Consider the following 13,553-nt stretch of genomic DNA (forward strand, 5'->3'; position numbering starts at 1 on the left):
GCATGCTTTGTGTCATCCTCTATTAACGTTCAATCCTTCTTTTCTTGATCAATGAGTAAACTATTAAACAAATCAGTATTTGATCACGACCATGCATTTTATAGTCTTACTCAATCAAGAGGCCAATAATATCACTACTTTAATAAAGGAGGGCTAAATCCAATCTAGATCATTCATATTTCTCATATGATTCATAATGTACCCAATGTCTACTTTTATTATTACCCGGTCAAGGATAACTTTTAATAGTATCAAAGTATATTAATTCTCGTATAGAAATATAATGATTTCAGGTCAAAGGACCAATACATCATTATCACTGTGAGATTAACTTATGACACTATAAACATGTAGTATCTCACAACGGGTCAATCCAGCACCATGTATTTAATACATGTGCCTGTATTTTGACTTTAATATCACCATACCTATGATCAATGAGATGTGATCATCAGCCAACAAACACACTAGTCTCAATATATTTATTATCATCCCTTAACAATAATACTTGACTAGGAACCTTTAGGAATATCAATACTATTCTCATAATCTCATTTCTAAGTCACATACTTAGAGATATAGATTTACATATCATATTACAAGGACATTTATTAATCTAACATCTTATCGCAGAAAATAAAGATATAATAAATTACTAAAGAATAATCCATATAATCATAATTAATAATCCAAATGTTTCATAATATAAACATAATAGTGTTATCTCTAGGACACAAACACTAACAATCTCCCACTTACACTAGAGCCAATCACCCATGTATCCAATACCCATGTAACTAGTATGACCTTCGTGCTTTTACTGTGACAAAGCCTTAGTCAGTGGATCTGCAACATTATCATCAGTATGCACTTTACATTTATGTATATCTCCTCTTTCATTAATCTCTCAAAGGAGGTGATATCTCCTAAGTATATGATTTGCCCGGGAATGGGACCTTGGTTCTTTATTATGCGCGATGGCTCCATTATTATCACAGTAAAGATCAACTGGATCTGTGATCGATGGAATCACACCAAGTCCTGTTATGAATTTCCGTATCCAAACAGCCTCTTTGGCTGCTTCACTTGCATCAATATACTCAGCTTCCATTATAGAATCAGCTACTGTCTCTTACTTTGAACTCTTCCAGCTTACAGCACCTCCATTAACGCAAAACACAAAACCTGACTGAGATACTGAATCGTCTCTGTCTGTCTGAAAACTGGAATCAGTGTTACCCTTTACAACCAGCTTCTCATCTCCTCCATACACCAAGAATGAATCTTTAGTCCTTTTCAAGTACTTAAGAATATTCTTGACAGCTGTCCAGTGACCCTCACCAGGATTAGACTGGTATCTTCTCGTCATGCTCAAGGCATAAGAAACATCAGGATGAGTACATATCATCGAATACATTATAGATCCAATTGCCGAAGCATATGGAACTTTGCTCATACGACCCTTATCATCTAATGATTTAGGGCAGTTGACTTTTGAGATCAATATCCCATGAGACATTGGGACATATCCTCTTTTTGCCTCTTGCATCCCGAAACGATGCAATACTTTGTCAAGGTATGTACTCTAACTTAGGCCGATTAATATCCTTGATCTATCTCTATAGATCTTGATCCCTAAAATAGGTAGCATCACCTAAGTCCTTCATCGAGAAACTATTTCCCAACCAAGTCTTAACAGCCTATAGAAAAGGTATGTCATTCCCTATTAATAATATGTCATCTACATATAGTACTAGGAATGCCACATGGCTCCCACTAACCTTCTTGAAAACACATGGCTCATATTCATTTTGAATAAAGCCAAATTCTTTGACTGTTTCATCAAAACAACGATTCCATCTCCTTGAGGCTTGCTTCAATCTATAAATAGATTGAAGCAACTCACAGACCATCTTAGCAAACTTTGAATCGACAAAACCCTCAGGTTGTATCATGTATACATCCTCTTCAAGGCTCCCATTTAAGAAAGCGGTTTCCAAATCTCATAGTCGTAGTAAGCAGTTATTGCTAGCAAAATCCTGATGGACTTGACCATAGAAACTGGTGAAAAGGTCTCATCATAGTCTATACCATGAACTTGTTTGAAACCTTTTGCCACCAGTCGCGCTTTATAGGTCTGTACTTTACCATCCCTGTCAGTTTTCTTCTTGAAAACCCACTTGCATCCTATAGGTTTTACCCCTTCAGGTGGATCAACTAAAGTCCATACTTTATTTTGATACATGGATTCCATTTCGGATTTCATGGCCTCTAGCCATCTCTCGGAGTCTGGACTGTTCACTGCATCTTGGTAGGTAAGAGGCTCATCATTATCTATGAGCATTACATCATCATCTTGAGTCAAGAGAAATCCATAATATCTCTCTGGATCATGACGAGCCCTACTAGATCTGTGAACAACCGTATTTCCGGAGCAGGAACATCTTGATGTACTTCCTGCCCATTTTCCAACTCTGGTTCAATATTATTTTGTACAACTCGATCTTTATCGAGATCTATAGTCCTCCCACTAATTTTCTTTGAAAGTAACTCTCTTTCAAGAAATACAGCGGTTCGAGCAACAAACACTTTGTTCTCGGTAGGATTATAGAAACTATACCCTTTAGTTTCTTCAGGATATCCCACAAAATAACATTTTTCCGATTTTGGTCCCAGCTTGTCAGACACCAAGGGTTGCACAAACGCTTCGCATCCCCATACTTTCATAAAAGACATGTTATGACATTTCTCAGTCCACATCTCATATGGAGTCTTTTGAACCGATTTAGTTGGAACTCGGTTTAGTGTATATGCAGCCGTTTCTAGAGCATAACCCCAGAAACTTATTGGAAGATCTGCTAGACTCATCATCGATCGCACCATGTCCAACAAGGTACGATTTCTCCTCTCAGAAACTCCATTCCATTGAGGCATTCCAGGAGGAGTAAGTTGTGATACGATACCACACTCCTTCAAGAAACCTTAAAATTCGAGGCTTAAGTATTCTCCTCCATGATCTGATCGTAGAATTTTTATACTTTCCCCTGTTTGCTTTTCCACTTCAGCCTTGTATTCTTTGAACTTTTCAAAAGAATCGGATTTGTTCTTCAAAAGATACACATATCCATATCTACTGAAATCATCAGTAAAAGTAATGAAGTAGTAAAAGCCATCTCTTGCCATCGTATGCATTGGACCGCATACATCACTATGTATAAGTCCTAATCGTTCAGCCCTTTCACCTTGTGCGGTAAAAGGAGCTTTAGCCATTTTTCCAATGAGACAAGATTTGCATTCTTCGTATAATTCAAAATCAAACTTATCCAAGTAACCGTCTTTATATAATTTGGAAATGCGTTTCTCATTTATGTGACCTAAACGACAATGCCAAAGGTATGTTTAATTTGAGTCTTTCATCTTAATACGTTTATTATCATTATTTATGTTATAGACAGGAGTATCCAGATCAAGAACATATAAACCATTAAACAAACGTGCAACCCCGTAGGTAACATTATTGAATGAAAAGGAACAACTATTATTCTGAATCAAAAATGAAAAACCTTTCTTGTCCAAACAAGAAACCGAAATAATATTTCTGCAAATCACAGACACATAAAAACAGTTATCTAGTTCTAAAACAAGCCTAGTGGGCAATGATAAACGATAAGTCTCTACGGCTAAAGCAGCATCCTTTGCTCCATTTCTAACTCGTAGTTCGACTTCTCCCTTCACCAATGTCCTACTTCCCTGCATTTCCTGCACATTTATACAAATGTGAGAACCACATCCAGTATCTAATACCCAAGATGTAGAAGTAGACAAATTGAATTCTATAACATAAATACCTGAATCAGAAGCAGTAACAACAACCTTCTTCTTCTTCAGATCCTCCAAATAAGCATGACAGTTCCTCTTTCAATAACCTGGTTTCTTGCAATAGTGACAATCACCAACCTTTGGAACACCACCTTTAGGCTTCAAAGCCTTGGTCGGATCAGGTTTCGGATTGGCATTCAATTTAGATCCCATTTTCCTCTTGCCTTTCCATTTACCCTTTCTTTTGGCCTTCCCCTTATTCATCATCAACATGGGAGTAGGGGATGCCTTCTGAACGTTGGTCTCAGCAGTTTTCAACATAGCCAATAGTTCGGTAGGGTTCTTATCTATCTCATTCATATTGTAACTCATCACAAATTGAGAATAGATGATGTTTAAAGATTGCAAAATTAGGTCAATCTGGTGCTCCACAGCAATCGGGGCACCCAACTTGGCAAGGTACTCAATATACCCAATCATTCTTAGAACATGTGGCCCAACCGGATCACGTTCTCCCTGCTTACATGCATGCAATGATTTGAAAGTATCAAACCTCTCCTGACGAGCTTGTCCTTCAAACATATGTTTAAGGTGCTCAATCATATCATAAGAATCCATATTCTCATGTTGTTTCTGAAGTTCAGCACTCATGATCGCTAACATGAGACATTGAACATCCGTGTCATCATCGATATGTTTCTGATAAACATTATGTTGAGCACGGGATGCTCCTTCAGGGAGAGGTGCAGGGCGAGGGATATCTATGACATAGAGCTTGCGCTCTTGTTTGAGGACAATCCTCAAGTTCCTCTTCCAGTCAAGGAAGTTTGTTTCTGTCAGCTTGTCCTTCTCAAGGACTGATCGCACAGAGAAGTTGTTTGAATTGATTGCCATTTGATATCTACAATGTTTAAAATGCATAAGATAAATTAGTTTACAGATGATTATTAAATTATGTTCAAGTGATTATTCATATATATTCAAAATATATATCTCCCACTATTTTATCAAATTAATAGCCCTAACTATTAATTCGGAAAGAGTATCTTCTATATACTTTCTAGTGAGCCAAGATCCAAATTTTTACAACGTTTTAGTTCAGCTTTGGATTTACTCCTAAAACATTATTCAATAAGGTAGACAACATTTGTCAATTATATCAACTATATAACTCTTGGATAGTTTAGTGGAACAATATTTATTCTTAGTTATCCAATAAATCTCACCAAACTCTATGCCTCTAAGTTCACAATCCTATTGTGGTAACTTAGTTAAGTTAAAACCTAAAGGTCTAAAAAGTTTCATATACTTCAACACGCCATCCCACGATAGATGGGAGTACTTCGCTCTGGAGAACCCACTCCTTATCGATCTAAGGGTTAATGCGTTGGACATATTGGAAGGTATCTAAATAACTTAATATAAACATTAGGGTTTTGTTAGTATTATAACGATCATGATCCCATCATAAAGAGATTCCCAATTTTTCCTTTAATAAAATACTTCAAATCAATACTCGTCAATGGTTTGATTTCCAGGTAGTGGAGGAGTCACATCGGTCTCTCTTAAAACCCACAGCCTTACAAGTTCTATGAACCCGTTGTTGACAAAATCGCCCCATGTCGGAAATAAAGAAGTTTTGTATTTCATTCCATGTTTCATAAATACGAGAATCTCATAATCGTTTGTAAATTTTAAAATCTTGAGTCGTTACAGATTTTATCTTGTTTAGGCATGGCATGAGTGTAACAGCCCACACTTCCGGACCATTAATTCTAAACCAAAACTAAAATAAAATACAATTTACTAATACGAAAATCTATTACAAAGGTCACTATTACAAACGCGCAGCTAAAAGCGGAGTCCAAAAGTCAATCTACTCCAATTCTAAGGTCCTCGAACTCCAATACTAACCAACTCGAGTCTTTTAGACGAAACCTGGAATATTAAAAGAATGAGCGGCGAAGCCCAGCAAGCAACTATCGATCCAACTAGTAGGTCAAGTAACATGAACACATATAACAAAATACGATAATATATACGATACGATATGCGAAATAAACACTTTCGGTACATATTTTTATTCTTATTTGATACACACAATACACATACCACATAAATAGCAATAATTCAAAAACCACAATTTATGCCACGACCACTACAACCCGGTGATAACGGTCCTAAATTTTCTGAAAACTGTCACTACAATCCGGTGACTACGGTCCTAAGTTCTTATTCGATATTTTCACAAACCATGGCACAAATTAGAGATCCAAAATTATCGTTGAGACAATACACATATAGATCGATACATATTCTATAACACATAATGCTTTCAAATATACCATCACTTAGCCCATGTTTTGATAATCAGATATACACGTATAACACAATTTTGAAAACACTAGCAAGATCGATCGAAAACTTACCTCAAATACTGGTCAGATCTGAAATTAGCTTTTTTGACCCTCTAAATGATGTTATCTTGAAAAACACGAAATAGTCTAGTTGTAGAAAACGAAAAGAGCTTTCCAAAAAGTCCAAGATCACTGAATTCTGACTTACGATGAATTTTATACGGATTTTACAAGACTGCTGATTTTTGTGAATAAAGCCCTACGAATTTTATGAATAAAAACGAGAAAGACGAATATGATGTATTTATAACGATACAAAACCTTATTTCTTAACCTACAAGTTATCCATATTAGAATCTGATCCAAATTTTAAGCCCATTACTCTAATTCAATTTTAAATCCTAATCTTTATCTAATTTAAATCCTTTTTTTCTATTATTATATTATTAATCGAATTCTAAAAATTACGGGATATTACAATGGGTGACGTATCTAATACATACATTCATGAATGATTAATCTAATTAAAGCATGCATCATTAACTATTTTATACATACATTCATACATCAATATGTAAAGTACAATAAAGTAAATGTGTTTGGTTATGACCCCATCCTATGTGATCTTTATCAAGCTCATGATAAAGATCAAGGTCAATCTAATGTGGTGATGGAAACAAATACAACTACTTATTATATAAGTCTTCTTCTTTGTTTATACTTCTTGTATGCCTCGTATTCTTCTTTGAATCACCTTCATTGGATAGCCTTCTTGAGTCTTCAATTACATTAAATGATTGAAAATAAAACTAATGTAATGAACTTACAAGAATAACTTGAGTTACATTCGAGATTTATGATTACAAAGATTGACGACATGCAAGTCGTATATAAAACCAAAACCAAAACCATTACACTAGGGTCGAAAGGCTATAACCATCCACCATGCTCATACAACACATTAAAGCATGATAAATCACATAATATGATCTTAACATATCATATTAACCATGATCTAATCATAAAAGAAATATGACAAAAATCAGAAAAATCAGAATCAAATCAAAAAAAATAAGAATCACTGTTTAGACGCTCGTTTACCTATCGATTAGGGTATCCGTTTGCGTAAATCGGACACCAGACCCAGATTTCAGCAAATCTGCAGCAGGCAATTCAGAATCCGTATCTAATACGATTCTCAAAATTAGAACAAACATAAATCATGTATATATCTGTATATATACAGACTACATAATCATCTTATGATTATACAACTCACATGAATACAATATATTCAAAACCATATATATAAGCATATTATATAAACATCAAATCATGGCGAATCACGTACATGCTCATATATCGAAAACGGTTAAACACATAAACGAAATTAAATTTTTTTCGCAAGTAGCTCTGATGCCATTGAAGGGTTTTTAGCACATAAACGTAAGAAAAAATGTAAATTTAAATCTTAAAAATCGAAACCCTCCGCAGGATCCATGCGAAAAATAATATTTAATTCGTAGTTCAGTATGTTTACCTTAAGAAGTTTTACGTTAATGGAAAGATGGAGGTCTTAAATGATCACCACGTAGCCCGTCGCTGGAACGATCTACCCCTTGAAGGTATCCACACGAATGATCGCCCGGAGGATGGGTGTGTACTAGCACATTCTTGAGACCGCCTTCTTGCTCTCTCTATCTCTCTTCAAGCTGCTAGGGTTTATGTTTTATCAAATAAAACGTGTAACCTTAATTCTATTAGAAAGAGATATTATATAGGCAAGAGCTAATGGGCCTCCAACCCTAAACTGAATTTTAGAGTTATTATTATTATTATTAAATTCGAAATTCTAATTATTGTATTATTAAGTCTCACTTAATCATCCAATAACTTAATTTTGGATTTAATATTAAATTCGAATTTCCTATTTATTTAATTAATTAAGTCACACTTAATTAATAACGAATAATTCGAATTACTTACATTTAATTTAAATCCAAATTTAAATTAAATAATCCTCCAATCATTCTTTGTGCGACCCTTTAGGTTATTATTACGTTGGCAACAATTTATTCTACTTTAAAATCATAAACAATGAGCGGCATCTAGTAATACATCATTGTTACCCAAATAATAATAATTAAATCGGTGATCAATTAAACCTTTCATGAATAATGTACAATATAATATAATCCTTTTAGCCTTATATTATAGATCAAACTCGAGGCATGCATTGTGTCATCCTCTGTTAACGTTCAATACTTCTTTTCTTGATCAATGAGTAAACTATTAAACAAATCAGTATTTGAGCACGACCATGCATTTTATAGTCTTACTCAATCAAGAGGCCAATAATATCACTTCTTTAATAAAGGAGGTCTAAATCCCATCTAGATCATTCATATTTCTTATACGATTTATAATGTACCCAATGTCTACTTTTATTATTACCCGGTCAAGGATAACTTTTAATAGTATCAAAGTATATTAATTCTCGTATAGAAATAAAATGATTTCATGTCAAAGGACCAATACATCATTATCACTGTGAGATTAACTTATGACACTATAAACATGTAGTATCTCACAACGGGCAAATCCAACACCATGTATTTAATACATGTGCCTGTGTTTTGACTTTAGTATCACCATACCTATGATCAATGAGATGTGATCATCAGCCAACAAACACACTAGTCTCAATGTATTTATTATTGTCCCTTAACAATAATACTTGACTAGGGACCTTTAGGAATATCAATACTATTCTCATAATCTCATTTCTAAGTCACGTACTTAGAGATATAGATTTACATATCATATTCCAAGGACATTTATGAATCTAACATCATATCACAGAAAATAAAGATATAATAAATTACTAAAGAATAATCCATATAATCATAATTAATAATCCAAAATTTTCATAATATAAACATAATAGTGTTGTCTCTAGGGTACAAACACTACCATTAACAAGATTACATTATAGCACTAGGAAAATCACACTTCTAAAATTCCACCGGCTCTCCTTTGATCACGGTCGGTGGTGGTCGAACTCGAGAGTGCCCAAATACGGGTCTCCTCTTTGAGTTTTGGACCTTAGAATTACACAACACTCTTGTTTATATTCCCTCATGATCACATACCAAGAAATTGCACTTTCTTGAATATCACCAAAGAGATGAAGCTACGAAAAGTTGCTTAGAAACTTACATACAAAGTGTAAATGAATAGAGGGTTGAAAATGATGATTATTTGTAGGTAGATCTTTGAATTTGAGCTAGGTTTTGAGGTTGCATGTAAGAGAGAGAAGAAGAGAGATGGAGAGAACCGAGAGAGAGAGAGGGTTCGGGAGTGAGGGAGGAAAAGAGAGATAGAGAAGAGAAGTGAGGGAATAAGAGAAGAGAAAGAGAAGGGAGGGTGGTTTATATATTGGTGTGGCAAGGGTAGTATGGTAATTATACCATAATTTGATTTTTCACTTCTCATTTCTTTTATTCCTAATCCCAAAAATGAATTTGAATATTATAAAGCTCTCTCGGAAATATGGAAATCGAAGTAATATCAATTTTAAAATATAGGGTTCGAAATTAGCTTTCCAACCATATTTTTTAAAATAATTTTTGAGCGTACAGTTTATTTTCTATGGATTTTATAATATTGCGCTCAAAATAGAAATAGAACTCACTTAAATCATTTTAAAATACACCGATCATGAAATAAATACATCTATCATTTTTGTAAAATCTTTAGGATTATTCTAAAGAGAACACAACAAATCTCACGCCAAGAACATACTCGGATAATTTTATAAAAATGTTTAAAGGTTCAATAAATCTTATTTTAAATCAAATAAACCCCTTTAAATCCTTAAAAAATCAACAGAGCACATAATCAAGCATATTTTCAAGAGATAGCACGTATTCACATTTCATGACTCATACTTGATCACAAAATTTCCCTTTTTATTATTATTCCCCTTTTCACGTAACGGGTCACGTTCTGCTTGACGGCCCGACGTTGAGCGTCTCAATTATGCTTCACAATAAATCCTTTATTCCAACTGACACGTCACTGAAATATAATACTTACTTAAATATTTTCATTCACATATCAACACATAATTCACATTTAAATATTTTTAATCTCTTTTAAGACGGGTCCCGTTCTTCCTGATGGTCCGACAACACAGCTTATCCCCTAAGCTGACTCATCAAACTGGAACGCGTCATTTCACGTTCCCAGATACTAATATACAATAAGGACAATTAACCAACAAAATCATTTAACTCTTTATTTAATCACACAATTTATAATTACACCACAGAATTATACATTATTCACTTAATCACGTCACGAAATTCCCAGTCGCTACACAGTTGTTTGGGGTGCAAGAATAAGAACCGGACATTGTGAACTATCTTGTGAGCAACATTATGCCCCCGGACTTATCTTCTGCTCAAAGGAAGAAGTTTCTTCATGAAATGAAGTGGTACATATGGGATGAATCATTTTTGTTTCGGCAAGGAGCTGACCAAATCATCAAGATATGTATTTCCTACAGCGAGACGGAGGGTATCTTGCGAGACCACCATTCAACTATTAATGGAGGACACTATGGTGGAGAAAAGACAACAGCTCGCATCCTTCAAGCAGGATTCTCCTGGCCTATATTGTTTAAGGATGCCCATCAGTTTGTTTTGAAGAGTGATCGCTGCCATCGTGTTTGTAATATGTCCAAGAGGGATGCCTCTTAATGTGCTTCTCAAGGTTGAGGTCTTTGATGTTTGGGGAATTGACTTCATGGGTCCATTTATCTTAACTTGCAATAATCAGTATATCTTGTTGGCGGTCGATTATCTGTCAAAATAGGTCGAAGTCAAGGTTTTTTCGATGAATGATGCGAAGGTAGTTCTTAATTTTCTTCACAAATAGATATTCACAAGATTTGGGACTCCAAGAGTCATAATCAATGACGAGGGATCGAATTTCCGCAATCACAAGTTCACCGCTATGATGCAGAGATATAATGTAAATTATCGCATTGCTACAGCCTACCATCCTCAGACTAATGGTCAAGCTGAGGTATCTAATAGAGAGATCAAATGAATTCTGGAGAAAGTTGTATGTCCATCGAGAAAGGATTGGTCTTTGAAGCTAGATGAAGCTGTTTGGGCTTATCAAAAAGCATTTAAGACTCCACTAGGAATGTCACTGTTTCAATTGGGTTATGGTAAAGGATGTCATTTTCCTGTGGAGCTAGAGCACAAGGCATATTGGGCTTTGAAAAAATTGAACCTTGATATGGATGCAGCTGGGAAGAAAAGGATGCTTCAATTGAATGAACTCGATGAGTTCCGACTTCAAGCGTATGAGAACAATAAAATGTATAAGGAGAAAGTCAAGAGGTGGCACGATAGGGGTCTAGTGCTCAAATCATTTGTGCCGGGGCAACAAGTTCTTTTGTTCAACTCTTGTCTCCGTCTTTTTCCTGGAAAATTGAAGTCAAGGTGGTCAGGGCCATTTGTTGTCAAAACTATGTTTCCACATGAAGCGGTGGAGATTTTTGAGAATGATCCAGGCCAGGCATTCAAGGTAAATGGACAGCGTCTGAAGCATTACTATGGAGATACGAAAAACCGTGAGGTGATTAGTGTCGTTTTATTATTAATTTGATCTCGGAATTCTATGTCAAGCTAGCGATGTAAAGCAAGCGCTTCTTGGGAGGCAACCCAAGCTTATGTATATTAGTAGAATATCAAAGGAAGAAAAGTAGAAGAAAAGACAAAAAACAAAAAAAAAGAAAAAAATAGGGAGCACGGCGCGTCGCGTCCGCGCTGGGAAGCGGGGTGGCCGCGTTGAAAGAACAGAAACACGGTGCGCCCGCGCTCCCAGGCGGGGTGGTCGCGCTGATTCCCTGGAGAAAAAAAAGATGAGAAAATCCAAAAATTACAAACAATTACAATACCCCAACCGAATTTCCCTACTTCCACTACCCTAATTCCTTATCCTAATCAATTCTAAACACTACCCATTATCCCCACTAACCCATAATCTTATACCACTTCTATTCTAAACCTAATTCTAATTCTTTATATATACATACACCTCCATAAAATCATCTCCATCACTTTATATATTCTCAAAACCTAAATCTCTCTACACACCTCTCTTTTCTCAATTATCAAATCCAATGGCACCAAAGAGAGCACGTACTCAAGTTAGCAGCATCACTAACCCCGCCACTACCGATTCTCCGAGTATTAGGGGTACGAGGCCACGATTTGTTACTCCGGAGGCTGAACCAGAGTACATAAGGATATTATCGAAGATGATAGTGAAAGAGAGGGGTTTTCTACCTTCGGGTAAGGATGGTAAGCTTCTCGAGATGATTTTGGAGATGGGTTGGGTGTCATTTTGTGTGGAACCCGCGGCTGTGCCTATGAGTGTTGTTCGCGAGTTTTATGCGAACGCAAAAGATGAAAAGAATGGGTATTCGGTGGTGCGTGGGTTGACTGTGGACTACACTCCTGAGGCTATTCGCAGGGTGATCAACCAGCCAGAGAGACAACCTACTCAGGAGGAGTGGGTTAATAAGATTGGGGAGGACTTTGATTTGGATTTGATTGTGGCTACGCTGTGTGTCCTGGATACACGTTGGAGGTTCAAGAGGGGATCGAATGAGTATCTCAATTTCCCCACTTCATACATGAACAGGTTTTCTCGTGCGTGGAATGCTTGTATTTGTGTGAATATCATGCCTTCTTCTCATGTGCATGATGTGACTGTGGATCGTTGTGACGCCCTATCTCGGGGTTAGGAAATGAGGACCCACACACCATTAATCTATGAATTAAATAAGCATAAACCCCGATTAGCTACTAACAGGATCAAACAGGATAAAGTGTGAGACAAGATTACAACTACCAACCATAGAATATAATTTACAACCCAAAATGAAACCAAATGTACATAGTCGATCCCGGCTTGGAACCGACAGATAACCCATTGTATCTTAACAACTCTTCGGCTAAGCGCTTGCTCGCTCAAAACCTGTACTACCTGCTCTGGCAACTGGAAGCCCTCAACACGATAGGGACCACCAGGTAAGCTCTTACGAGCAGTGCGCCTAAGCCTGGCCATCTTCTTGCTTAACTGCCATGGTTAGATTAAAACAAAACATATGAGTATAAAACTCAGCAAGTAACTAAAAAGCAGTTCTGCGATATAAAATCCACAAGATACTTTACTGATCTCAGGGCATTCTACTTTATCAATTCTAGGTGGCAGATTTATATCTTTTAGGCTATGAAAGGGGGTTATGAAGAAAATTTTGGGCTTTTAAGGAACAAGGCTCAAGATAGGGTGAAA

At 36.0% G+C, this 13,553-nt stretch overlaps 1 protein-coding gene across 1 annotated transcript in view; it reads right to left on the reverse strand.

Annotated features, from left to right (window-relative positions):
* The window catches only part of LOC141692109 (uncharacterized), a 41,302-nt gene extending 29,068 nt beyond the window's left edge, over positions 1-12,234 (reverse strand). The window contains exon 1 of the mRNA XM_074496847.1: positions 12,231-12,234. Within this exon, the coding sequence (XP_074352948.1) occupies positions 12,231-12,234 (4 nt within the window). The remainder of the gene's footprint in view (positions 1-12,230) is intronic.
* Positions 12,235-13,553: the final 1,319 nt, after the last annotated feature.

Source organism: Apium graveolens, chromosome 2, assembly GCF_009905375.1.
Source record: "Apium graveolens cultivar Ventura chromosome 2, ASM990537v1, whole genome shotgun sequence".
Lineage (NCBI taxonomy): Eukaryota > Viridiplantae > Streptophyta > Magnoliopsida > Apiales > Apiaceae > Apium > Apium graveolens.